Here is a 24,334-nt window from a genome sequence, read left to right on the forward strand (position 1 = left end):
ACCCGTACCCAAGCCTGGGGCAGGAGGACACTCCTACCGCACACACAGACTGTGGTAGGCAGGCTTTGTAGTAACAGTGGGTGGAGGTGCCCTGGTTCCCATGGGAGGGTGTGACTGGCTTGTTTGAATAGTTGCATGGCTGGAAAGCCCGCTGCTCAGCAATACGCAGGAGCTGTGCCCAGTCCCCTTGAACAGGGGACCTTGTGCAGCCAGGCCCTGTTCTTGGCCATCACAGTCATGCAGGAGAGACACAGCCGGTGCGTAAGTCAGCGTAGACAGCGGAGAGGGAAACAAAGCCTCCATACCTCAGCCTTGGAGAGGGAGGCCCCTCTGAGGAGAGGACGCTGAACAGCCCTGAGCGACACAAGGGAGACGCTCAGAAGAGCAGGCCAGCTGCAGGTCGGAGTGACTGCTCCCAGCCCTCCTTTTACCTGTGGGTGGGTTCTGCCAGCCACATCAGAGGCAGAAAATAGAAAAGAACCTTTCCCGTTACTGAAAATGTAACTGGCTTGATCTGAGGTCTTAACAGGATAGGGAAGAATTTGGACCTTTCAGAATGACTGGCTCAGAACCAGCCCAGGCTTGAGGGGACCAGTGAATGGAGTGGGAGGACATTTGGAAGGTGTGCTCCTGAGAAAATAACCAGTTCCCACTGAAGAATCAGAAATGAAAGCTAGGAGTGGCCCACGTGCATTCCAAAGCCACCTGCTGAACCCGTGTATAGACCCTGCCAACCATCTTGAATAGACAGCTCCCTAATATCAAGAGGGTTGGAGTGGGTGAGTGGCTCCTATGCCCTAGGCCCAGGGATTCTGGTTTGTTGGCCTGGCTGAGGCCTAGGCTCCAGGTGGGTCTGATGGCACAGTGGCCTGAGAACCGCTAATGCAGTCCCAGCCCTTCTGTTGTGGGGCTGTGGGTGGGTTAGAGGCCCGTGGCAGGGGGACACTCATTCAAGTTCTTCCCCACAAAACACCTGATGCTTGACCCAGATTCCACTGCTGCCCAGTGGAATCCAGTTCAAGCTCTTTGAGATTATCCAGTGTGCTAATGAACTATTTTTAAAATCACATTCTTGATTTTCTGGATTATGACCCAATAAGTTATGTTGATATACTTTGTTCTCAAATTGAATAGGAAAGTAGTTTTTCTCATGTAATGACATCTTTTATTTATTTTTTATGACAGTTGGTGTTTTGGTGGTTATAAAGGTGAATAATCACAGTAAACTGTACAGAAAATTATAAAAGGTCACTTATAATTCTACCCATTAAAGGTAACCGCTTTCACCATTTTTGGTGTATATCCTGAACTTTTCACTGCTTGAATGTATGTGTGTGTATGTTTATCTTAATTCTTACATGATTTTTTAAAACAAAAACTGTAAACAGTTTTCTAATGATTTATAACTTGCTTAGTCAGGAATCTTTTTCTACGTGGAATTATATAAATGGTACCTATTTCTGTATCTTCTGTACTGATGAGAATGGCCCAGGGACCCACAGTATATGGATATATTGTGTTATTTTTGACAACATTCAAAACTATAAGAAATCACAAGAGTTGCTGAAGTCAGAAAAAAGTGCTAGCTTGCCAGGGGGGCCCCTCCAGCTGTGTGTGTTGGGAGCAGTGTGTTCAGTGTCCAGAGAAACCAGACTAACTGAGTGCGGTTCTGTCTTAAACCAGTTGTCTCCTTTAAACCAGCTAACTTCCGCAACTCTTTTCTCAGAAACAGGCCATTTCCCTCAGCCTTCTGCTGGTTCAGACTCTTGTTTGAACAAATGGGCCCAAACCATGTAAGGCAGGGAGTGGACAGTGGGGAGGGCAGTGGAGACAGGCTGCCTGGGAGTCAGGAGGGGAGGGTCTTAGGCCTGCCTCTGATACTGACTTGGGGTGTGATCTTGGGCAGCCTCCCAGGGCCTTTGTCCCCTTGATTGCAAAAAAAAAAAAACCCACAATTTTGCTTCCTGGTGAATGTCCCAGAGATATTTTGAGAGTCTGGTGCTTGATGGAACGTGATTCAGGGTGGAGGAGCGCTGAGAAGCATGGATAACTGTACAAAGGGAGCCGGGACATATCATTAATTTGTGGCTTTGTTCATTCGTTCTCACTCACTGCACACCCTGTGTAATTGGTCGGCTCTCTGCTCTCATCATCCTTGGGTTCCTTCAGAACTCTTACCACAGGTCATAATGAGACTTTTGTTTTGATGGTTACCTACTGCACTGGTAGGTTCTAAACCCACCTTATTCAGCTAACAGGTGTACCACAGCACTCAGACCAGAGTCTGGCAAATATTGCACCCTGAATACTAATTTGTAGAGTAAATCAATGAGTCGTTTTCCTTGCTCTGAAGATTGCAGCTTCAGAATCCCTTGTCCCTCTCCACAAGGGGTCAGATCCAGTCTGAAAGCTCAAGTGAGAGGTCTGGGCTGCAGAGGGAGGGTTGGGAGTTGGTTTATCAGAGGTGGGTAGAGTCAAGGGTGGGGATGAGGTTCCCCACATGTCCCAGTTATCTACTGCTGTGCAACAAACCACACCAAAATTTGGTGGCTTGTTTAAAGCTACTCCTTTGGTTTGTTCACAAGTCTGCAGTATGAGCCAGGCCTGGTGAGATGGCTGTCTGCTGGGCGCAGCATCCACTGGGGCGGCTTGCTAGGCACTGTACCCAGTCCACGGAAGTCCTCTCTCAGCCATGACAGTTGCTGCTGGCTGTGGACCGGAACTGTGGCCGGCACTGTTGGCTGGAACAGCCGCATGTGGCCCCTGCATGTGACCGCTGGGGCTTCCTCACAGCACAGTGTCTGGGTTTTAAGCACAAGTATCTCAGGAGATGGGAAGTGGAAATTGTCAGTGTCTAAGGATCTGGGCCCAGAGCTGGTCTCTTCTGCTGTGTTCCACTGGTCCAGCAGTCACAGAATGAAGGTGAGGAGACGGGAACTCCAGCTCTCAATGGGACCTTATTATGTCTGGCTCCTAGGAGATGCTCAGAATATCTGCTGAATGAATGATTGAAGGGATGTTGTGAGAAAAGATGGAGGGAGAGGCACATCTGGGGGCTGGAGGAGAAGTTTGGCTGAAGTCAGTGAGGAAGGGGTAGGCTGGGGGAGGTCCGTAGAATTTAGACTGGTGAGGCCTGTGAACTCTAGGCCTCGGACATGGAGCTTGGGTGTGGGGTAGACTATTCCACAGGGGAGCCAGCTGAGGAGCTCAAGAGGCCTTGGTGTGGGGACAGGAGCAGCAGCGAGGCCCAGACCAGGGGTCGGTAGATGATGTGTATCCAACCCGCAGCTCTGGGCTTCTGGTTATGACCCTGACCCCTGCTGTGGCCCGCCCTCCAGCCTGGGTGTTCTGTTCCTGGTACCTGTGGGGTGCACAGTGGACATGCCCAGCAACAGAATCCCTGGGAGCCAAGGTGACACCCCAGCCCTGTCTCCTCTGGGATAGGAGGTCAGAAGGGCATCAGAGCTAATCTGACCTTTGTGGTGGATGAGAATGGGGTCCTTCTGGAAGCGCCTTTACAGGCTTCCTGGGTACGTGAGAACAGGGCTGCTTTTCTGCCATGGGGTCCAGCTTCTTCATGTGGCCATGGGCTCTTGGACACTGAAGTCAAGGTGACCACAGACTATGGCTTCTTTCTAGGGGACCCTTAGCCCTCTTGACCTTGAGGAATAAAACTCCTCGGGGTTGTAGGCCCAGCCTGAGTAGTGGGTCCTTCACACACAGATTTCCCCAGGCCCTTCTCTGCCAAGAGTAGAGGCAGCTCCCAGCATGTGGGCTGAGGCGGGCAGGCCTACCCATGGCACTCAGCGAGGCCAGACCTCCCTGTGGCTCTGTTTGTCTGGTTACAGCTTGAGCCAGTGTGGGCTGGACAAGTGGTCACTGTCAAGGCCGCTCTAAGAAGCAGTGAGCCTCCTGTGGCAGGCCAGCTGAGGGAGGTCCCAGCCAGCCACAGCCACTCTCTGAGGAGCACTGGTCTGCAGGGAGTGGACACAGCATAGCTGGCTGGATCCCTGCATGAGGCACTGAGACACCCAGGCCTTGGCTCCACACTCGTTTGCCCTGGCACCTTGCTGAGGGGCAGTCCGAGAACCCTCCGTGGGCCGGTACCCCTGGCCAACCTACCTGTGTGGACTTCTTAGGAAACATCTCCTGGTACGGTGAGGAGGACGGAGGACAGCGGTCTCCCGAGGCCTGACATCTCGCTCCTGGGAAGGTGGCCAACGGCTTGAGCATGGTGGTCACCCAGCTGAATTTGGAGTTTCGCTTTCAGGGCAAGAAGCTGCGAGGCTTCAGCTGTGAGCTCACTCGGTCCCCCCACGGGGTCTTCCCTGAGACTGTCTTCACGATTGCATGCCAGACTGTGGTGCCCATTCTGCTCTCAGGCTTGGGCACGCTGGCCGCCGGCCTGCTGATGAACACTGTCCAAGTGCGTACTGAGCGTCTGTGGGGCAGTGTGGGCCTGGGCGGCTATACCGGGGTCCCTGGGCATCACAGGACAGGATGTGGGTGCAAGAGGGGCCACAGCCCTGAGCCTGACCTCAGTGCCCAGGGGTCCCTTGCTCAGCGGTGTGAGCATAAGGGTCCTCTGGAGAGCTCAGCATCTGAGATTCACAGAAGCTTCTGATTACACCATCTGAGGCCTGTATGAGCCACATTAGACCAGGAAGCTCAAACTGTTTTCCTCCCAGGAAGTGCAGACTTGTTAGGCAGGGCCTAGAGGGGTTCGAATCCTGGCTCTGCCATTTGCTCACTCACTGAGGGACTGCATTGGCCCCCCCTGCCTCAGTTTCCCCATCCGTAGACAGCTGGTGAGCACTCTCACCTTGCGGGGTTGGGGGGATGGGTGGCCGAGTGCATGGGCACTGCTCCCTCCAGCCCCCAGGATCTCCATGGGGCTCACCAGAGGGGGGACAAGGTCCAGAGCCCCGGCTGGGGGTCCAGGCGAGTTAGGGCATGAAGTGGTCTCAGGTAGAGGCCTTTGCTGGGAGACCCCAAAGCGAGCGTACACTCTGGTGTTGGCTGCTCCTGGTCTCTTTATGCCCTGGGGTGGCCCAGATAATGTTGGAGTCACTAAGGCTTGCTCTTTCCACCTGGACGTTTCTTAGAGAGTCTGTGTGTTATTTTAGAAAAACTAGAAAATAGCCCTCAGTGAAGAAGGGATGGCGTCCATAATCTTTGTCAACATTGTGTGTATCTATCAAGAATATATAAACATATAAATATATGGGCTCGTACTATATAATAGGCTTCTTAATTAGTAAAACCAAACCTGAATTTAGTTTCTTGGCCCACGAAGACCTCCCAAGCTGTACTCCACCTTCCTTGGGGCACACAACACCTCCTTCCTGATGGCTGCCCAGCCTTCCCGTCCCATCTCTGAGTTAGAGGGACTGGTCAAGGCCCATCCTGGTCCCCTGGTCTCTGAATGAGGCCTCCCAGGTGGCCTCTGATTGTGTACCTGGGTGGATGGGACACTTTCTGCCACCAGGCTGGGGTGGCTCATTGTGTAGTGGTCGGCTTGCTGTAAGGAAACTGTTCATTTGGGCATGAGACTAAATACCCATCTCTCCTGCCTCAGAGCTTCGCGCCTGGGGCTGCCTCAGGACCTTGCCGCCCATGCCCTTAGGCTGGGCAGCAGAGGCGCTCTGCCCTCAGTCTCCCCTTTGGAGGTTCCGTGGCCACCCCCTGCAGGGCAGGGCTTTGAGCCCCTCCATCCCACTAGTGTCCCTTGGTTGCTGCAGCCTGGGGGTGGGTGTTTGTCAGTCAGTCAGGAGAGCTTGGCAGATTCTGGAAGATCTGGTGGGATGTGGGGGACAGAGCAGCTGGGGATTGTGCCTGACCGTCTGTGGAGGGGGAACAGAAGTCCAGCCAGGGGGTGGCATGCCTTTCCTGACCTCTGCATTAGGGCATCACCTGGAAGGCCAGCACCGAGAGGAAGGTGTCTTGGGAGTCAGGCTGGAGTATACCTGGGGCAGCCTGTCTGCAATTTGGGCCCTGAGCCATTTGCTGCAGGAGGTCCGGCAGCCAGGGGGAAGAGAACACAGTTCTGGAAGCATCACCTACTCCTTCCCCCACTTTGCAGGGGTGGTGCGGCAATGCCAGCTGCCATGAGGTTCACAGTGCTCAAGTGTGCTTGGTTTTTGGCACGCACCACCCACTCCCTGCTCGCTGCCACTCACGGTGCAGGATGCAGCCTTGCCAACACTGATCCAAAGGGAAGCCCGTACACACAGGCGTCCTGGTTCCAGCTGTACCAGGCCAGTGCTTGCTCTGAGCAGCAGGCCGCCCCACGCAGGGGCTCGGGACATGCAAGCCCTGAGGGGGACACCTTGTGGGCTGGCCCCGAGGGCTCTGGTCAGGTGCCGCCTCTGCCTACTCTGGTGCTGGGGGTCTTGTGTTTCTGGGGTCTGGGTACAGGCCGTGGTTGGGCTCAGGGATTGAGGACCAGTAAGTAGTCGGAGTATCAGTTAGATATTTTTTAAAACGTGTCTTTCAGTTATGCAAGGAAAATATAAAGGTTTCTCTTTTCTATAAAACAAATACAGTGGCTGAGGTCAGGTCCCCTTTGACCACAGCCCTCAGTCTCAGTTTGTCCCTGGAGGAAGCCTCTGTTATCAGGTCTCTGGGTCCTTGCTGGCCTTCTTGGGCTTTATGTACACAAGTGTGTGCCCCTAGACAGCGAAGGTGGTTTTAATTGCTGTTTGATGTATGTGCGCGCTTTTCACGGAGTCAGAGCTAAAGCAGATAGGGTGCCTGTCTTCGAGCAGCTGAAAGCTGAGCACATTCCTCCATCTGGCTGTGCATCCATTCTTTCAGCATATTTTGTTGAGCTCTGTGCCAGCTGCTCTTGGCCCTGTTTTGCAGTGGGAGCAGAAACAGACCTGTCCTTGCCCCACTGGCCTTTGTAGCCTAGCGCGCCAGGAGGATGCTCATCAGATCATCAGTGTAAGGGATCAGAGGCAATGAGTGGAGTTTGCTGTGAAGGAAGTGGGAACAGTTCGTTCTTCCTAGAGGTGTCAGAGAATCTCCAGAGTTAGCAGGACAGTTAGAGCTATGTCTTGATGACACGAGAAACAGCAAACATTCGTGGCAAAGAGGTCAGTGTGCACATATATGGCCCGATGAGAGTGGGTATTTGCGAGGAGTAAGGATGGTGAGTGGCCACCCTCACAGAGACAGGGTGCTGGGCAGGCCTGGGGGCTCTGTCGGCTCTGCTCAGGAGCTGGAGTTGTGCACTGTGTGCAATTTTGTTGTCATTCTTAAAACAAAGATCATGTATCTGTTTTCTTGAAGTACAACACAGATGTGTAGAAATTGCACACCTCTTAAGTATGCAGTGTGATGAGCCCTCAGGATGAATGCACCTGTGTGACACCTGGGCCAAGAGCCTTCTCAGCCCCCCAGTGGGCCCCGCCCCACCCTGCCTAGCAGAAACCATCCCTGGGACCTCCAATACTGCGGATTAGTTTTGGCTGCTCTGGAGACCTGCTACTACTAGGAATATACTTGTATGTGTTTTACCCAATACATATCTATTGGGTAAATGCACAGGCGTGGAATTGGCATGGTCATAACTATGTAATAAACTGAACCCTGGCAGCTGGGTGAGAGATGAGCTGGAGGGTCATCCACACATCCAGGTACATGCTCCAGACTGCAGCAGGGAGCTAAGAGACTATGGCTGTGATTCAGAGCCCTCCAGGGACAGGGGGGCATCAGCCAGACCTGGTGTCTTTAAAGCATTGCTTGAGAGGGCGGTGATGGGATTTAAGACCATTACAATGACTTGGGTGTCAGTATGTTGGGGAACATGTGGGGTTAAGTAAGCCCTGGCTGGCAGGGAGGAAGGATGCCTGGACCTCAGTGCGTGGAGCAGGGCAAGGGGCCCTATGCAAGGAGGGTCAAATTTGGAATCCTGGTCTGAGGGCCTATGGGCTGTCCAGGGCTCTGGCAGCACTTGGGTAGGCAGGTGTAATGCCCCTTGGGCAGCTGTGAGCGGGAGACCCCAGGTGTCACCAACACAGAGCCCAGTGTGTCAAAGGGACTAAGAACCATCTGTGACCCCTGTAAAGAAGTCTGCAGCACAGACAGCTCCACACAGTTAACTCACTGGATTAACTGTCCCCAGCATCCAGGGTCCTTCTGTTTTTCTGCATGACCCTTCCAGTCAGAATAAACCCCTCGTGGTTGTATGAAGTCCAATGTGTCTAGACATGCCTCTTCAGGTTTCCTTGGCCATGGTCGTGCCCCAGCCCACAGCCACTCCCAGGGAGGATGGGGCCCCCGTGTGAAGGTCACGTCCTGCTCTTCACTCCCATCGGGCCACTGGGAGATGGACTGTAGGGAAGGTGGGGAAAGGTGACTGAAGCCTTGGAAGGGAGAGGACAGAGGGAGAAAGGAGAGCCAGGATTGGAAGGCCGGGTTTGCCCCGCCTGCCTCCTGACCTCTGGGGTGTACAGTGGGCAGCAAGCACATCGGAGAGCCAGGGTGGACCCAGAGCGGGGAGAGGGTCGGTCAGGGGCTGCGTGTGCCCCAGGGCAGTAAGCGCCCACCTAACCTGCCGTGGGGGTTCAGCCTGGCCTGTAACAGGGAGCTTGTCAGCTGTGGGGCTGGAACGCAAAGCCTCTTGAAAAAGAGTGACTGCATTTTCCTGAGAACGCATTAGTAGTTCAGTTGAGTCAGTGCCCCAAGGTTGTCAGCGTGAGACCTGTCCGGAGTCGGAAAGCCTGTGCATTTTGAAGAACCAAGGACTACTATTAGACCTTGGCAAAATTTCTAATTGTGGGGTCTTGCCACCTGGACAAAAGGAGATAAAATCCTTTACATTAAATTTTTAAAAATTAAGAGGTCAGGAGGAGGAAGAGGAGCCCTCTGTGGGGGCCAAATGGAGTAGTTAGAGAGGAGGTACAGGCTCAGGGAAGGCGGCCGTGGAAGCCAGCACAGAGAGCTCAGAGGTGTGGAGGGAAATTGGGGCTGGTGGGGGTGCCGTGTGCCACGGTGCTGAGACAGCAGCAAAATGCAGGTTAGGCGAGCCGGTGGGATTCGCCCATCCGGAGGTCACTGCTTCCACTAGGGAGAGGGGTGCTGCAGGGGCCAGGGCTTGAGTCAGGAGGGTGAGGATGTGAGCTCAGCAGGGTTTAGTGGTACAGAGGAAGACCGCGGAGGCTTCCATGGCAGGGAGAAGGGTTTATTTTTCCTTTTAGGTTGGTGGATACTTGGTCTCATGTGCAGGCCAGGTCCCAGGAAAGAGCGCCTGGGAGCTTATCAGCTGGCAGAGGTGGGAGGTTGCTCAGGGTGGTGGATGCCTACCTCGGAGGAGGCCAGAACCCAGGGGCATCTCTGGAGGGCCTGTGCCTGAGTTGCAGGGGAGCCCGTCCCTCTGCCCCATGGATGTCAGGCCAACAGGACAGCTGCACAGAGCACTGAGGCCACAGGCCTCAGGAAAGCAGGGAGTCATGGGGAATGCTGCTAATGGCGGCACCTCCTTACCTGGTGACATGGCTTTCTTCTGGACTTTTAGGGGAGAGCAGAGCCATAACCATCAGAGCTGGGAATGAAGTCTGATTTACAGCTTTGTAGCTAAGGTAAAAGAAACTGAGGAGAGAGGGAACTGATGACAGCAGCCCTCTTCCTAGATCTGAGAGCATGAAGGAGTCGTAAAAGGGCCTGGCCTCCTGCCTTTCCTCCAGGCCCTGTATGGCATTCTGTTGAGCTGCATCTTGAATGACTCTCTTGGGTCCCCTGAGATTAGTGGATTCACACATCTTTGCACAGCCCCTGTCTGGGGGAACAGGGACCAGGCCTCAGGCCTCCTGCCTCCTACCTGACAAAGTAGGAAGGTTTTTATATCCAGAATTCCAAAGCCAAGAAGAGCTGTGCAGGTGCCAGGAAGTAATGAAGTCAATAGCAAGTATTGGGATATTAAGAACTGATTGACGGTGGGGGCAGCAATGTAATTGCATGTTAAATAGATAGGAATAGTTTTCATTTAACAAAGAAATTTTTCTCTTCCAACTTTTTTGAAATGTGTATCCCTTTCATTCCATCTTTTTTTAAATTTAAAATTTTTGTTTTTATTTTTATTTATTTGTTTGTTTTTGAGGAACATTATGTTTACTAGTCTCCCCCCATCACCAAGCCCCCCCCACAAACCCCATTACAGTCACTGTCCATCAGTGTAGTAAGATGCCTTCTCTGTGTTACACAGCCCTCCCCGTGCCCCCACACACATTATACATGCTAATCATAATGCCCCGATTTTTTCCCCTCTTATCCCTCCTTTCCCACTCATCCTCCCCAGTCACTTTCCCTTTGCTAACTGTTAGTCCATCCTTGGGTTCTGTGAGTCTGCTGCTGTTTTGTTCCTTCAGTTTTTTCTTTTTTCTTATACTCCACAGATGAGTGAAATCACTTCGTACTTTGGCTTATTTCATTGAGCATAATACCCTCTAGCTCCATTCATGTTGTTGCAAATTGTAGGATTTGTTTTCTTTCTATGGCTGAATAATATTCCATTGTGTATATGTACCACATCTTCTTTATCCATTCATCTACTGATGGACACTTAGGTTGCTTCCATTTCTTGGCTATTGTAAATAGTGCTGCCATAAACATAGGGGTGCAAATGTCTTTTTCAAACTGGGCTGCTGCATTCTTAGGGTAAATTCCTGGAAGTGGGGTTCCTGGGTCAAATGGTATGTCTATTTTGAGCTTTTTGAGGAACCTCCATACTGCTTCCCACAATGGTTGAACTAATTTACATTCCCACCAGCAGTGTAGGAGGGTTTCCCTTTCTCCACAACCTCACCAACATTTGTTGTTGTTGTCTTTTGGATGGTAACCATCCTTACTGGTGTGAGATGATATCTCATTGTGGTTTTAATTTGCATTTCTCTGATGACTAGCGATATGGAGCATCTTTTCATGTGTCTGTGGGCCATTTGAATTTCTTCTTTGGAGAACTGTCTGTTCAGCTCCTCTGCCCATTTTTTAATTGGATTATTTTTTGTTTGTTTGTTGAGGTGTGTGAGCTCTTTATATATTTTGGATGTCAACCCTTTATCGGATCTGTCATTAATGAATATATTCTCCCATGCTGTAGGGTACCTTTTTGTTCTATTGATGGTGTCCTTTGCTGTACAGAAGCTTTTCAGCTTGATATAGTCCCACTTGTTCATTTTTGCTTTTGTTTCCCTTGCCTGGGGAGATATGGTCATGAAGAAGTTGCTCATGTTTATGTCCAAGAGATTTTTGCCTATGTTTTTGTCTAGGAGTTTTATGGTTTCATGACTTACATTCAGGTCTTTGATCCATTTCGAATTTACTTTTGTGTATGGGGTTAGACAGTGATCCAGTTTCATTCTTTTACATGTAGCTGTCCAGTTTTGCCAGCACCATCTGTTGAAGAGACTGTCATTTCCCCATTGTATGTCCATGGCTCCTTTATCATATGTTAATTGACCATATGTGTTTGGATTAACATCTGGACTCTCTATCCTGTTCCACTGGTCTGTGGGTCTGTTCTTGTGCCAGTACCAAATTGTCTTGATTACTGTGGCTTTGTAGTAGAGCTTGAAGTTGGGGAGCAAGATCCCCCTACTTTATTCTTCCTTCTCAGGATTGCTTTGGCTATTCAAGGTCTTTGGTGGTTCCATATGAATTTTAGAGCTATTTGTTCCAGTTCATTGAAGAATGCTGTTGGTGTTTTGATAGGGATTGCATTGAATTTGTAGATTGCTTTAGGCAGAATGGTCATTTTGACAATATTAATTCTTCCTAGCCAGGAGCATGGGATGAGGTCCCATTTGTTAGTGTCCTTAACATTTTTATTTTTAACGTTTAACAGAGACCTAGATAGAGACACCTCCCACCTGTTTTGCCAAACCCAGAGCCCCTGCGTGGTGCTCTGGGGCCACCCACCCTTGGTCTGGGTGCAGTGGAGCATCTCTGCCCTGATAAAGCAGGGCCACCCGGCCCCAGCTGGTCTTCCAGCTCTCCCAGTTCATGAGAAATGCCCTGACTTTGAAACTTGACTCCTCCCCATTCGTACAAACACATTGCGTGCAGTAGACAAAACGTGTCTGTAGGCTGGACCAACCTGGCTCCCACTTTTCCCAGCTGCTGAGGGCCAGAGAAAGATAGGGACTCACTGAGGCCACTAGTGCTGTTAATACTGGACAGTATTAAAATCTCACAGCCTCATCATCATTTTGTATTTAGTTTAAAGCCATTTAGGAAACTACATGTTCATTTCTTAGGGAGTCAGTGGCAGTTACTTGCTGAAGATTAGCTCTAGAAGTTTCCAGGGTGCACCAGTCTGCGTGTTTGGATTGATCTCCTTTTCTCTCCCACCAGCACTGGCCTGTGTTTGTGGAAGTTAAAGACCTGTTGACGCTGGTGCCGCCCCTGGTGGGCCTGAAAGGGAATCTGGAGATGACGCTGGCATCACGCCTCTCCACAGCTGTAAGTGGACACCTGGGAACGGTCACAACTGCACCACCGAGTCACCCCTCACAGCTCAGGCAGGTAGAGGGACTCTCTGAAAAGAGGAGTGTGGACGAGTTTATTCTGTCATGGTGATCACCCAGTCATGCCTCCCGGCCTCCCACCTGGGCCACAGGCCCTACCCAGTCACCCCTCCCGGCCTGCCCAGCCCCAGGGCCACAGCATCTCTATCTGGTCACCCCTCCTGGCCCGCCCAGCTCCTGGGCCATGGGCTCTACCCGGTCACCCCTCCCAGTCTGCCCAGCCCTTGGGCCACGGCACCTACCCAGTCACCCCTCCCAGCCTGCCCAGCCCCTGGGCCACAGTGTTTACCTAGTCACCCCTCCTTGCCCGCCCAGCCCCTGGGCCGCAGCATCTCTACCTGGTCACCCCTCCCAGCCTCCCACCTGGGCCACAGCATCTCTACCCGGTCATCCCTCCTGGGCTGCCCAGCCCCTGGGCCACGGTGTCTCTACCCCATCACGCCTCCCCGCCTCCCACCTGGGCCACAGTGTCCCTACCTGGTCACCCCTTCTGGCCTGCCCAGCTCCTGGGCCACGGTGTCTCTACCCAGTTACCCTTCCCAGCCTGCCCAATCCCTGGGCCACGGTGTCTCCTTTAACCTGATGGCAGGAGGTCTCTGTGTCCTTGTGCCCTGGTAACCCCAGAGCCACTGGACCCTGAGCCCAGCTCCACGCATTCCCATGGAAGGAAGCCAACATGAGCAGTGCAGGCTTACTGGAGGGTTTTGTAGAGAAGATGGAGAATTTACGTCACCATGGAAGTGATCTCTTTTAGGGGAGTTTGTCCTCTGGAATGGCCCTCCAGTGCCCCATCACTGGAGGTGTCTTCTGGGCTCTCTAATAAACACAGCTTCTTACCTTTTCACTCTGCACCCCTCCTGGCTATTTCAGGAACCAATGTTCTCTGTTTTCCATGATGCAGAATAGTTTCTCTCTCCTCTGATGCCCATCTGACATCCAGTATATGAAAAGGGCCTGTGGCAAGAGGAGGTGTGGTGTGTTCAAGAAACAGAGCAGTGTAGGTGGAATCTGCAGGTGAGGGGTTGGGGCTGCCTGGAGAGATAGGTGAGGGTGGTCAGCTACATTGCAGCACTTGAAGATATATCTATATGCTAATACGTGGAACCTGTGAATGTTCCCTTTATGGAGGAGCTCTTTGCAGGTGTGATTAAATTAAGGTCCTTGATGTGGGACATTATCATGGGTGATTCAGGTGGGTGCATCTCAAGGGTCCTTATAAGAGGGAGGTGAGGGGATATTTGAGACAGAAGAGAAAGGCCATGTGAGGGAAGCAGAGTCAGAGAGGGAAGGTGCTATGCACTTGGCTTTGAAGATGGGGTAAGAGCAAGGAGCCAAAAAGTGGCATACTGCCTGCAGGAAAGGGGAGGAAACAGGTTCTCCCTAAAGCTTCCAGAAGGAGGAAGGCCCTGTTGGTGCTCCGTAAGACTCGTTTCAGACTCCTGGCCTCCTGAACTATAAGAAAACGCCTTTCTGTTGTGTTAAGCTGTGAACGTGAGATCATTTGTTACAGCAGTGATGGGGGACTAACACATGGGGCCAGATCATTTAGAGCCCTGTAGGACATTGAAATGTTTTTCACAGCTGAAAATATGCAGATACAGACACACATGCATGCGAGTGCACACACATATGTGTGACTATTGGTCAATGTTTGGGAAAACTGTTGGTGCGTCTCTGCCATGGTGGCATTTCAGGTGTTAACATTTTTATTTCATAAGGTTTAACTGCATTTTAAATACTTTTCTACAATAATCTTATCTTAGGTTTTTTTTTGGTATAATTAATCTACAGTTACATGAGCAACATTATAGTTACTAGACACCCCCCATTATCAAGTCCCCACCACATACCCCATTACAGTCACTGTCCATCAGTATAGTAATGCTACAGAATCACTACTTCTCTTCTCTGTTATACTGCCTCCCCTTGCGCACCCCCCACATTATGTGTGCTAATCGTAATGCCCCTTTTTCCTCCTTATCCCTCCTTTGATCATATCTTAGTTTTTTTTTCTTTTTTTTTCTTTTGGTATCATTAATCTACAATTACGTGAAGAACATTATGTTTACTAGGCTCCCCCCTTCACCAAGTCCCCGCCACATACCGCTTCACAGTCACTGTCCATATGCGTAGTAAGATGCTGTAAAATCACTACTTGTCTTCTCTGTGTTGCACAGCCCTCCCCATGCCCCCCATGCACTATACATGCTAATCGTAATGCCCTCTTTCTTTTTCCCGGCCCTTATCCCTCCCTTCCCACCCATCCTCCTCAGTCCCTTTCCCTTTGGTAACTGTTAGTCCATACCCGGGTTCTGTGATTCTGCTACTGTTTTCCTTCAGTTTTCCTTTGTTCTTATACTCCACATATGAGTGAAATCATTTGGTACTTGTCTTTCTCCACCTGGCTTATTTCACTGAGCATAATACCCTCTAGCTCCATTCATGTTGTTGCAAATGGTAGGATCTGTTTTTCTCTTATGGCTGAGTAATATTCCATTGTGTATATGTACCACATCTTCTTTATCCATTCATCTACTGATGGACACTTAGGTTGCTTCCATGTCTTGACTATTGTAAATAGTGCAGCGATAAACATAGGGGTGCATCTGTCTTTTTCAAACTGGAGTGCTGCATTCTTAGGGTAAAATCCTAGAAGTAGAATTCCTGGGTCAAATGGTATTTCTATTTTGAGCATTCTGAGGAACCTCCGTACTGCTTTCCACAGTGGTTGAACTAATTTACATTCCCACGAGCAGTGTAGGAGGGTTCCCCTTTCTCCACAACCTCGCCAACATTTGTTGTTGTTTGTCTTTTCCATGATGGCAATCCTTACTGGTGTGAGGTGATATCTCATTGTGGTTTTAACTTGCATTTCTCTGATGATTAGTGATGTGGAGCATCTTTTCATGTGCCTGTTGGCCATCTGGATTTCTTCTTTAGAGAACTGTCTATTCAGCTCCTCTGCCCATTTTTAAATTGGATTATTTGTTTTTTGTTTGTTGAGGCGTGTGAGCTCTTTATATATTTTGGACGTCAAGCCTTTATCGGATCTGTCATTTACAAATATATTCTCCCATACTGTAGGGTTCCTTTTTGTTCTATTGATGGTGTCTTTTGCTGTACAGAAGCTTTTCAGCTTGATATAGTCCCACTTGTTCATTTTTGCTGTTGCTTTCCTTGCCTGGGGAGATATGTTCAAGAAGAGGTCACTCATGTTTATGTCTAAGAGGTTTTTGCCTATGTTTTTTTCCAAGAGTTTAATGGTTTCATGACTTACATTCAGGTCTTTGATCCATTTTGAGTTTACTTTTATATATGGGGTTAGACAATGGTCCAGTTTCATTCTCCTACATGTAGCTGTCCAGTTTTGCCAGCACCATCTGTTGAAGAGACTGTCATTTCCCCATTGTATGTCCATGGCTCCTTTATCGTATATTAATTGACCATATATGTTTGGGTTAATATCTGGACTCTCTATCCTGTTCCACTGGTCTGTGGGTCTGTTCTTGTGCCAGTACCAAATTGTCTTGATTACTGTGCCTTTGTAGTAGAGCTTGAAGTTGGGGAGCAAGATCCCCCCCCCCCCACTTTATTCTTCCTTCTCAGGATTACTTTAGCTATTTGGAATCTTTAGTGTTTCCATATGAATTTTTGAACTATTTTTTCCAGTTCATTGAAGAATGCTGTTGGTAATTTGATAGGGATTGCATCGAATCTGTATATTGCTGTGGGCAGGATGGCCATTTTGATGATATTAATTCTTCCTAGCCAGGAGCATGGGATGAGTTCCCAATTGTTAGTGACCTCTTTAATTTCTCTTAAGAGTGTCATCATTTTCAGGGTGTAGGTCTTTTACTTCCTTGGTTAGACTTATTCCTAGGTATTTTATTCTTTTTGATGCAATTGTGAATGGAATTGTTTTCTCTTTCTATTGGTTCATTGTTAGTGTATAGGAAAGCTACAGATTTCTGTGTGTTAATTTTGTATCCTGCAACTTTGCTGTATTCTGATATCAGTTCTAGTAGTTTAGGGGTGGAGTCTTTAGGGTTTTTTTACGTACAATATCCTGTCATCTGCAAATAGTGACAGTTTGACTTCTTCTTTACCAATCTGGATTCATAGTATTTCTTTGTTTTGTCTGATTGCCGTGGCTAGGACCTCCAGTACTATGTTGAATAACAGTGGGGAGAGTGGGCATCCCTGTCTTGTTCCCAATCTCAGAGGAAAAGCTTTCAGCCTCTCGCTGTTCAGTATGATGTTAGCTGTGGGTTTATCATATACGGCATTTATTATGTTGAGGTACTTGCCCTCTATGCCCATTTTGTTGAGAGTTTTTATCATGAATGGATGTTGAATTTTGTCGAATGCTTTTTCAGCATCTATGGAGATGATCATGTGGTTTTTGTCCTTTTTGTTGATGTGGTGGATGATGTTGATGGATTTTCGAATGTTGTACCATCATTGCATGCCTGGGATGAATCCCACTTGGTCATGGTGTATGATCCTCTTGATGTATTTTTGAATTCAGTTTGCTAATATTTTATTGAGTATTTTTGCATCTACATTCATCAGGGATATTGGTCTGTAATTTTCTTTTTTGGTGGGGTCTTTGCCTGGTTTTGGTATTAGGGTGATGTTGGCTTCATAGAGTGAGTTTGGGAGTATTCCTTCTTCTTCTATTTTTTGGAACACTTTAAGGAGAATGGGTATTATGTCTTCTCTGTGTGTCTGATAAAATTCCGAGGTAAATCCACCCGCCCCCGGGGTTTTGTTCTTGGGTAGTTTTTTGATTACCGTTTCAATTTCTTTGCTCGTAATTGGTTTGTTTAACTTTTGTGTTTCTTCCTTGGTCAGTCTTGGGAGGTTGTATTTTTCTAGGAAGTTGTCCATTTCTTCTAGGTTTTCCAGCTTGTTGGCATATAGGTTTTCATAGTAGTCTTTAATGATTCTTTGTATTTCTGTGGGGTCTGTCGTGATTTTTCCATTCTCATTTCTGATTATGTTGATTTGTGTTAATTCTCTTTTTCTCTTAATAAGTTGGGCTAGAGGCTTATCTATTTTGTTTATTTTCTCAAAGAACCAGCTCTTGGTTTCGTTGATTTTTGCTATTGTTTTATTCTTCTCAATTTTGTTTATTTCTTCTCTGATCTTTATTATGTCCCTCCTTCTGCTGACTTTAGGCCTCATTTGTTCTTCTTTTTCCAGTTTTGATAATTGTGATGTTAGACTATTCATTTGGGATTGTTCTTCCTTTTTCAAGTGTTCCTGGATTGCTATATACTTTCCTCTTAAGACTGCTTTCGCTGTGTCCCACAGAAGTTGGGGCTTAGTGCTGTTGTTGTCATTTGTTTCTGTATATTCCTTGATCTCTATTTTGATTTGTTCATTGATCCATTGATTATTTAGTAGCATGTTGTTAAGCCTCCATGTGTTTGTGAGCCTTTTTTTTCTTTGTAGAATTTATTTCTACTTTTATACCTTTGTGGTCTGAAAAATTGGTTGGTAGAATTTCAATATTTTGGAGTTTACTGAGGCTCTTTTTGTGAGCTAGTATGTGGTCTATTCTGGAGAATGTTCCATGTGCACTTGAGAAGAATGTATATCCTGTTGCTTTTGGATGTAGAGTTCTATAGATGTCTGTTAGGTCCATCTGTTCTAGTGTGTTGTTCAGTGCCTGTGTGTCCTTACTTATTTTCTGCCCGGTGGATCTATCCTTTGGGGTGAGTGGTGTGTTGAAGTCTCCTAAAATGAATGCATTGCAGTCTATTTCCCTCTTTAGTTCTGTTAGTATTTGCTTCACATATGCTGGTGCTCCTGTATTGGGTGCATATATATATTTAGAATGGTTATGTCCTCTTGTTGGACTGAGCCCTTTATCATTATGTAGTATCCTTCTTTATCTCTTGTTACTTTCTTTGTTTTGAAGTCTATTTTGTCTGATATTAGTACTGCAACCCCTGCTTTCTTCTCACTGTTGTTTGCCTGAAATATGTTTTTCCATCCCTTGGCTTTTAGTCTATGCTTGTGTTTGGGTTTAAAGTGAGTTTCTTGTAAGCAGCATATATATGGGTCTTGCTTTTTTATCCATTCTATTACTCTGTGTCTTTTGATTGGTGCATTAAGTCCATTTACATTTAGGGTGACTATTGAGGGATATGTACTTATTGCCATTGCAGGCTTTAGATTCATGGTTACCAAAGGTTCAAGGTTACCTTCTTTAGTATCTTACTGCCTAACTTAGCTCGCTTATTGAGCTGTTATATACACTGTCTGGAGATTCTTTTCTTCTCTCCCTTCTTATTCCTCCTCCTCCATTCTTCATATGTTGTGTGTTTTGTTCTGTGCTCTTTTTAGGGGTGCTCCCATCTAGAGCAGTCCCTGTAGGATGCCCTGTAGAGGTGGTTTGTGGGAAGCAAATTCCCTCAGCTTTTGTTTGTCTGGGAATTGTTTAATCCCACCATCATATTTAAATGATAGTCGTGCTGGATACAGTATCCTTGGTTCAAGGCCCTTCTGTTTCATTGCATTAAGTATATCATGCCATTCTCTTCTGGCCTGTAGGGTTTCTGTCGAGAAGTCTGATGTTAGCCTGATGGGTTTTCCTTTATAGGTGACCTTTTTCTCTCTAGCTGCCTTTAAAACTCTTTTCTTGTCCTTGATCCTTGCCATTTTAATTACTATGTGTCTTGGTGTTGTCCTCCTTGGATCGTTTCTGTTGGGGGTTCTGTGTAATTCCATGGTCTGTTCGATTATTTCCTCCCCCAGTTTGGGGAAGTTTTCAGCAATTATTTCTTCAAAGAGACTTTCTATCCCTTTTCCTCTTTCTTCTTCTTCTGGTATCCCTATAATACAAATATTATTCCTTTTGGATTGGTCACATAGTTCTCTTAGTGTTGTTTCATTCCTGGACATCCTTTTATCTCTCTCTATGTCAGCTTCTATACGTTCCTGTTCTCTGGCTTCTATTCCTTCAATGGCCTCTTGCATCTTATCCATTCTGCTTATAAATCCTTCCAGGGATTGTTTCACTTCTGTGATCTCCTTCCTGACATCTGTGATCTCCCTCCGGACTTCATCCCATTGCTCTTGCATTTTTCTCTGCATCTCTGTCAGCATGTTCATGATTTTTATTTTGAATTCTTTTTCGGGAGGACTGGTTAGGTCTGTCTCCTTCTCAGTGTTGTCTCTGTGATCTTTGTCTGCCTGTAGTTTTGCCTTTTTATGGTGATAGAGATAGTTTGCAGAGCTGGTACAAGTGACCGCTGGAAGAGCTTCCCTTCTTGTTGGTTTGTGGCCTTCCTCTCCTGGAAGAATAGCGACCTCTAGTGGCTTGTGCTGTGCAGCTGTGCGCAGACAGGGCTTCTGCTTCCTGCCCAGTTGCTATGGGGTTTATCTCCCCTGTTGCTGTGGGCATGGCCTGACTGGGGCTGCTCCTCCAAAATGATGGAGCCCCGTTGGAGGGGGAGCGACTTGGAGGCTATTTTTCTCCGTAAGGGGCCTCTGTGCTCCCTGCTGCCCAGGGGGTTAGAGTGCCCAGAGATCCCCAGATTCCCTGCCTCTGCTCTAAGTGACCTGTCCTGCCCCTTTAAGACTTCCAAAAAGCACTCTCCATACCAAAACAACAACAGCAACAATGAGAGAGGGAACAGGAAAAAAAAAAAAAAAAAAGGAAAAAACATGCGATTTTTTTTTTTATTCCTTAGGTGCTGGTCCCAGGCACCCGCTCACTGGTCTTGCTGCCCTGCCTCCCTAGCCCCAGGGTCCCTGTCCCTTCAAGGCTTCCAAAAAGCACCCGCCCACTGATCCCGCAGGGAAAAATGCGTGATATTCTTTGTCCTCAGGCGCTGGTCCCGGGCACCCGCTCACCAGTCCCGCCGCCTTGCCTCCCTAGCAACAGGGTCCCTGTCCCTTTAAGGCTTCCAAAAAGCACTTGCCAAAAAGAGAAGAAAAAAAAGGGGGGGGGGGAAATGCGCGATTTCCTCCGTCCTCAGGCGCCGTTCTCAGGCACCCGCCCACCGGTCCCATAGGGAAAAATGCATGATATTCTTTGTCCTCAGGTGCCGGTCCCAGGCACCTGCTCACTGGTCCCTCCACCCTGCCCTCCTAGCAAGGGGGTCCCTGTCTCTTTAAGGCTTCCAAAAAGCACTCGCCAAAAAAAAAAAAAAACCGGCCCAGTTTCTTTCCACCCGCCAGGAGCCGGGGGGAGGGGCACTCGGGTCCCGCCGGGCCGGGGCTTGTATCTTACCCCCTTCGCAAGACGCTGGGTTCTTGCAGGTGTGGATGTGGTCTGGATGTTGTCCTGTGTCCCGTGGTCTTTATTTTAGGAAGATTTTGCTTTGTTATATTTTCATAGCTCTATGTGTTTTTGGGAGGAAATTTCCACTGCTCTACTCACACCGCCATCCTGGCTCCGCCTCCTCAGGATTTTCTTTTTTTTAAACACTGAATGTATCTATATACCACACGTTGTTTCTCCATCATTTATTAATGGACAGTTGAGTTATTTCTACCTTTTGGCTATTGTAAATAATGCTACCCTGAACATGGATGTGTTAACTATCTCTTCATATCCCTGCTTTCAATTCCTTCAGGTATATATCCAGAAGTGCAATTTCTGGGTCCTATGGTAATTCTATTTTTAATTTTTTTGAGGAAACACCATATTGATTTCCATAGTGCGTTCACCATTTTACCCCATCAGTGGTGCAGAAGGGTTCCAAATCCCCCAATCCTCTCCAGCACTTGTTATTTTTTGTTTCTCTGATAGTAACCTTCCTAATGGGTGTAAGGTGGTATGTTGTAGTTTTAATTTGCATTTCCCTAATCATTAGTGATGTCAAACATCTTTTCATGTGCTGTGTCCTTTCTGCTTTGGAGAAATATCTGTTCAATCCCTTTGCCTGTTTTTTAATTGGGTTGTTTGGGTTTTGTGGCTGAAATGTTCTTTATATGTTCTGGATATTAATCCTTTACCAGGCATATCATTAGCAGATATTTTCTCTCATTCCATAGCTTACCTTTACAGTCTGTTAATTTTATTCTTTGATGTATAAAAGTCCTTAAGTTTAATGTAGTCCAATTTACCTATTTTTACTTTCATTGTCTGTGCTTTTGGTGTCATATACAAGAAATCAGCCAAATTTAATGTCAGAAAGATTTTCTCCTATTTTTTTTCTAAGACTTCCATAGTTTTAGCTCTTATGTTTATATATTTGATCCATTTCGAGTTCAGTTTTGGGGGTGAGGGAAAATAAGTGTTCCACTTCATTCTTTGGCACATGGATGTCCAGTTTTCCCAGCATGATTTGTCAAAAAGACTGTCCCATTCCCTTATGGCACCCTTGTTGAATATCATTTGACCATACATATGAAAGCTTATTTCTAGGCTTTCTATTTTATTCCACTGGCCTATATGTCTGTCTTTATGCCAGTACTACACTGTTTTGACTTGTGTAGCCTTGTGGATTAAGCTTTAAAATCAGGGAGCATGAACCTTCCAACTTTGTCCTTCCCTTTTGAGATTGTTTGGCCACTTATGGGTCTGTGAGATTTCATGTGCATTTTAGAATGGATTTTTCTACTTCACAAAAAACACCATTGGGATTTTGATAGGGATTAGTAGTAATGTCTATTTTAAAATTCATTTCTGATTTTGAGTCTCTCTTTTTTTTCTTATTCTGGCTAAAAGTTTGTGAATTTTGTTGATCTTTTCAAAGGACAAGCTCTTAGTTTCTCCTTTGTTTTTCTGTTTTTTATCTCTTATCTAACCTTTTTTATTTTCTCCCTTCTACTAGCATTAGGTTTACTTTGTTTTTCTCTTGCAAGTTTAAGTTGTTTTTGGTGGTTGATTTAAGATCCTTCTTTTTTAATGTGAGTACTTACAGCTATAAATTTCCCTTTTAGTAGTGTTTTCTTTGTATCTCTTAAGTTTTGGATTGTTGTGTTTCCATTTTAATTTATATGAACTTTTGATTTTCCCTTGTGATTTCTTCTTTGATTCCCTGGTTGTTTCAGAGTGTTTTATTTAATATCCACATGTTTGTGGATTTTCCAGTTGTCTGGCTATTGACTTCAAGTTTCTAATGTGATTAGAAAAGATATTTTGTATGATTTCTATCCTGCCAAATTTATTAAGACATGTTTTGTGGTCTAATATATGGTCTATCCTGGAGAATGTCCCATGGGAACAGAAAAATATATATTCTGCTATTGTTGAGAGGAGTGTTCTGCATAGGTCTGTTAAGTCCAATTAGTCTATATTGTTATTCATAGCATCTATTTCTCTGTTGATCTATCTAGTTGTATCCATTGTTGACAGTGGGACTTTGAAGCCTTCAATTATACTAGATCTGTCTCTATTTCTCCCTTCAATTCTATCAATGTTTGCCTCATATTTTAAGAGTTCTGATGTTTGGTGCATATATGTTATAATTGTTATATTTTCTGGATGATAGGAACCTTTTATCATTATATAATGCCCTTCCTTGTCTCCTATACCATTTTAAATGTAAAGTTTATTTTGTTTGATGTTAACAGAGACACTTCTGCTCTTCTTTGGTTGCTCTTTTTGGAATATATTTTCCCATTCTTTCACCTTTGACCTATGTGTGTCCTTTAGTCTAAACTGAGTCCCTTGTAGACAGCATGCAGTTGGATCCTATACTTTTAAATCCATTCTGCCAATCTGTCTTTTGATTGGAGAGTTTAACCCATTTAATTTAAGTAATTACTGATAGGGAAGGACTTACTATTGGCATTTGTTATTTGTTTTCTGTTTGTCTTGTAGCTTTGTTACCCTTTCCTTCCTTCTTTAATGCCTTCCTTTGTGATTAGTTGATTTTTTGTAGTTGATATGTTTTGATTTTCATCTCATTTCTTCTTGTTTATATTCCACAGATATTTTCTTTGTGGTTATATATAACATCATGGGATTACATATAACAGTGTATTTTAAACTAATACTAACTTAACTTCAGTTGCACACAAAATCACTACTTCATTATAGCTCTGCCTGACGATTTTGCATTATTGATGTCACAAAATACATCTTTTTATTTGATAACCCATTAACATAGGTCTATTTTTTATATGTTTTTATCTTTTAAATCATATAAAAGAATAAAAAATGAAGTTACAAACAAAATTAAAATAATACAGGTTTTTATATTTGTCCAAATATTTACCTTTACTGGATAACATTTTTTAAAATTTTATTTTGGTATCATTAATATATAATCACATGAGCAACATTGTATTTACTAGATTCCCCCCATTATCAAGTCCCAACCACATACCCCATTACAGTCACTGTCCATCAGAGTAGTAAGATGCTATAGAGTCACTACTTGTCTTCTCTGTGCTATACTGCCTTCCCCATGCACCCCCCACCACATTGTGGGTGCTAATTCTAATGCCCCTTACTCCTCTTCTCCCTTCTTTCCCACCCACTGCCCCTAGTCCTTTTCCCTTTGGCAACTGTTAGTCCATTCTTGGGTTCTATGAGTCTGCTGCTGTTTTGTTCCTTCAGTTTTTGCTTTGTTCTTATACTCCACAGATGAGTGAAATCATTTGGTACTTGTCTTTCTCCACCTGGCTTATTTCACTGAGCATAATACTCTCCAGCTCCATCCATGTTGTTGCAAATGGTAGGATTTATTTTCTTCTTATGGATGAATAATATTCCATTGTGTATATGTACCACATCTTCTTTATCCATTCATCTACTGATGGACACTTAGGTTGCTTCCATTTATTGGCTATTGTAAATAGTGCTGCAATAAACATAGGGGTGCATATGTCTTTCTCAA

The 24,334-nt window shown here is 46.4% G+C and overlaps 1 protein-coding gene across 10 annotated transcripts in view; it reads left to right on the plus strand.

Moving 5' to 3' along the window:
• The window catches only part of SLC41A3 (solute carrier family 41 member 3), a 91,655-nt gene that overhangs the window by 25,893 nt on the left and 41,428 nt on the right, over window positions 1–24,334 (plus strand). For 8 of the 10 annotated variants that reach the window (XM_073231183.1, XM_073231187.1, XM_073231181.1 and 5 more), the window contains one exon: window positions 12,355–12,462. The exons of the other annotated variants lie outside the window; for them this stretch is intronic. In XM_073231183.1, coding sequence (XP_073087284.1) covers window positions 12,355–12,462 — 108 coding nt within the window. The remainder of the gene's footprint in view (window positions 1–12,354; window positions 12,463–24,334) is intronic. 10 annotated transcript variants of the gene reach the window in all.

The sequence above is a fragment of the Manis javanica genome, chromosome 3, assembly GCF_040802235.1.
Source record: "Manis javanica isolate MJ-LG chromosome 3, MJ_LKY, whole genome shotgun sequence".
Classification (NCBI taxonomy): domain Eukaryota; kingdom Metazoa; phylum Chordata; class Mammalia; order Pholidota; family Manidae; genus Manis; species Manis javanica.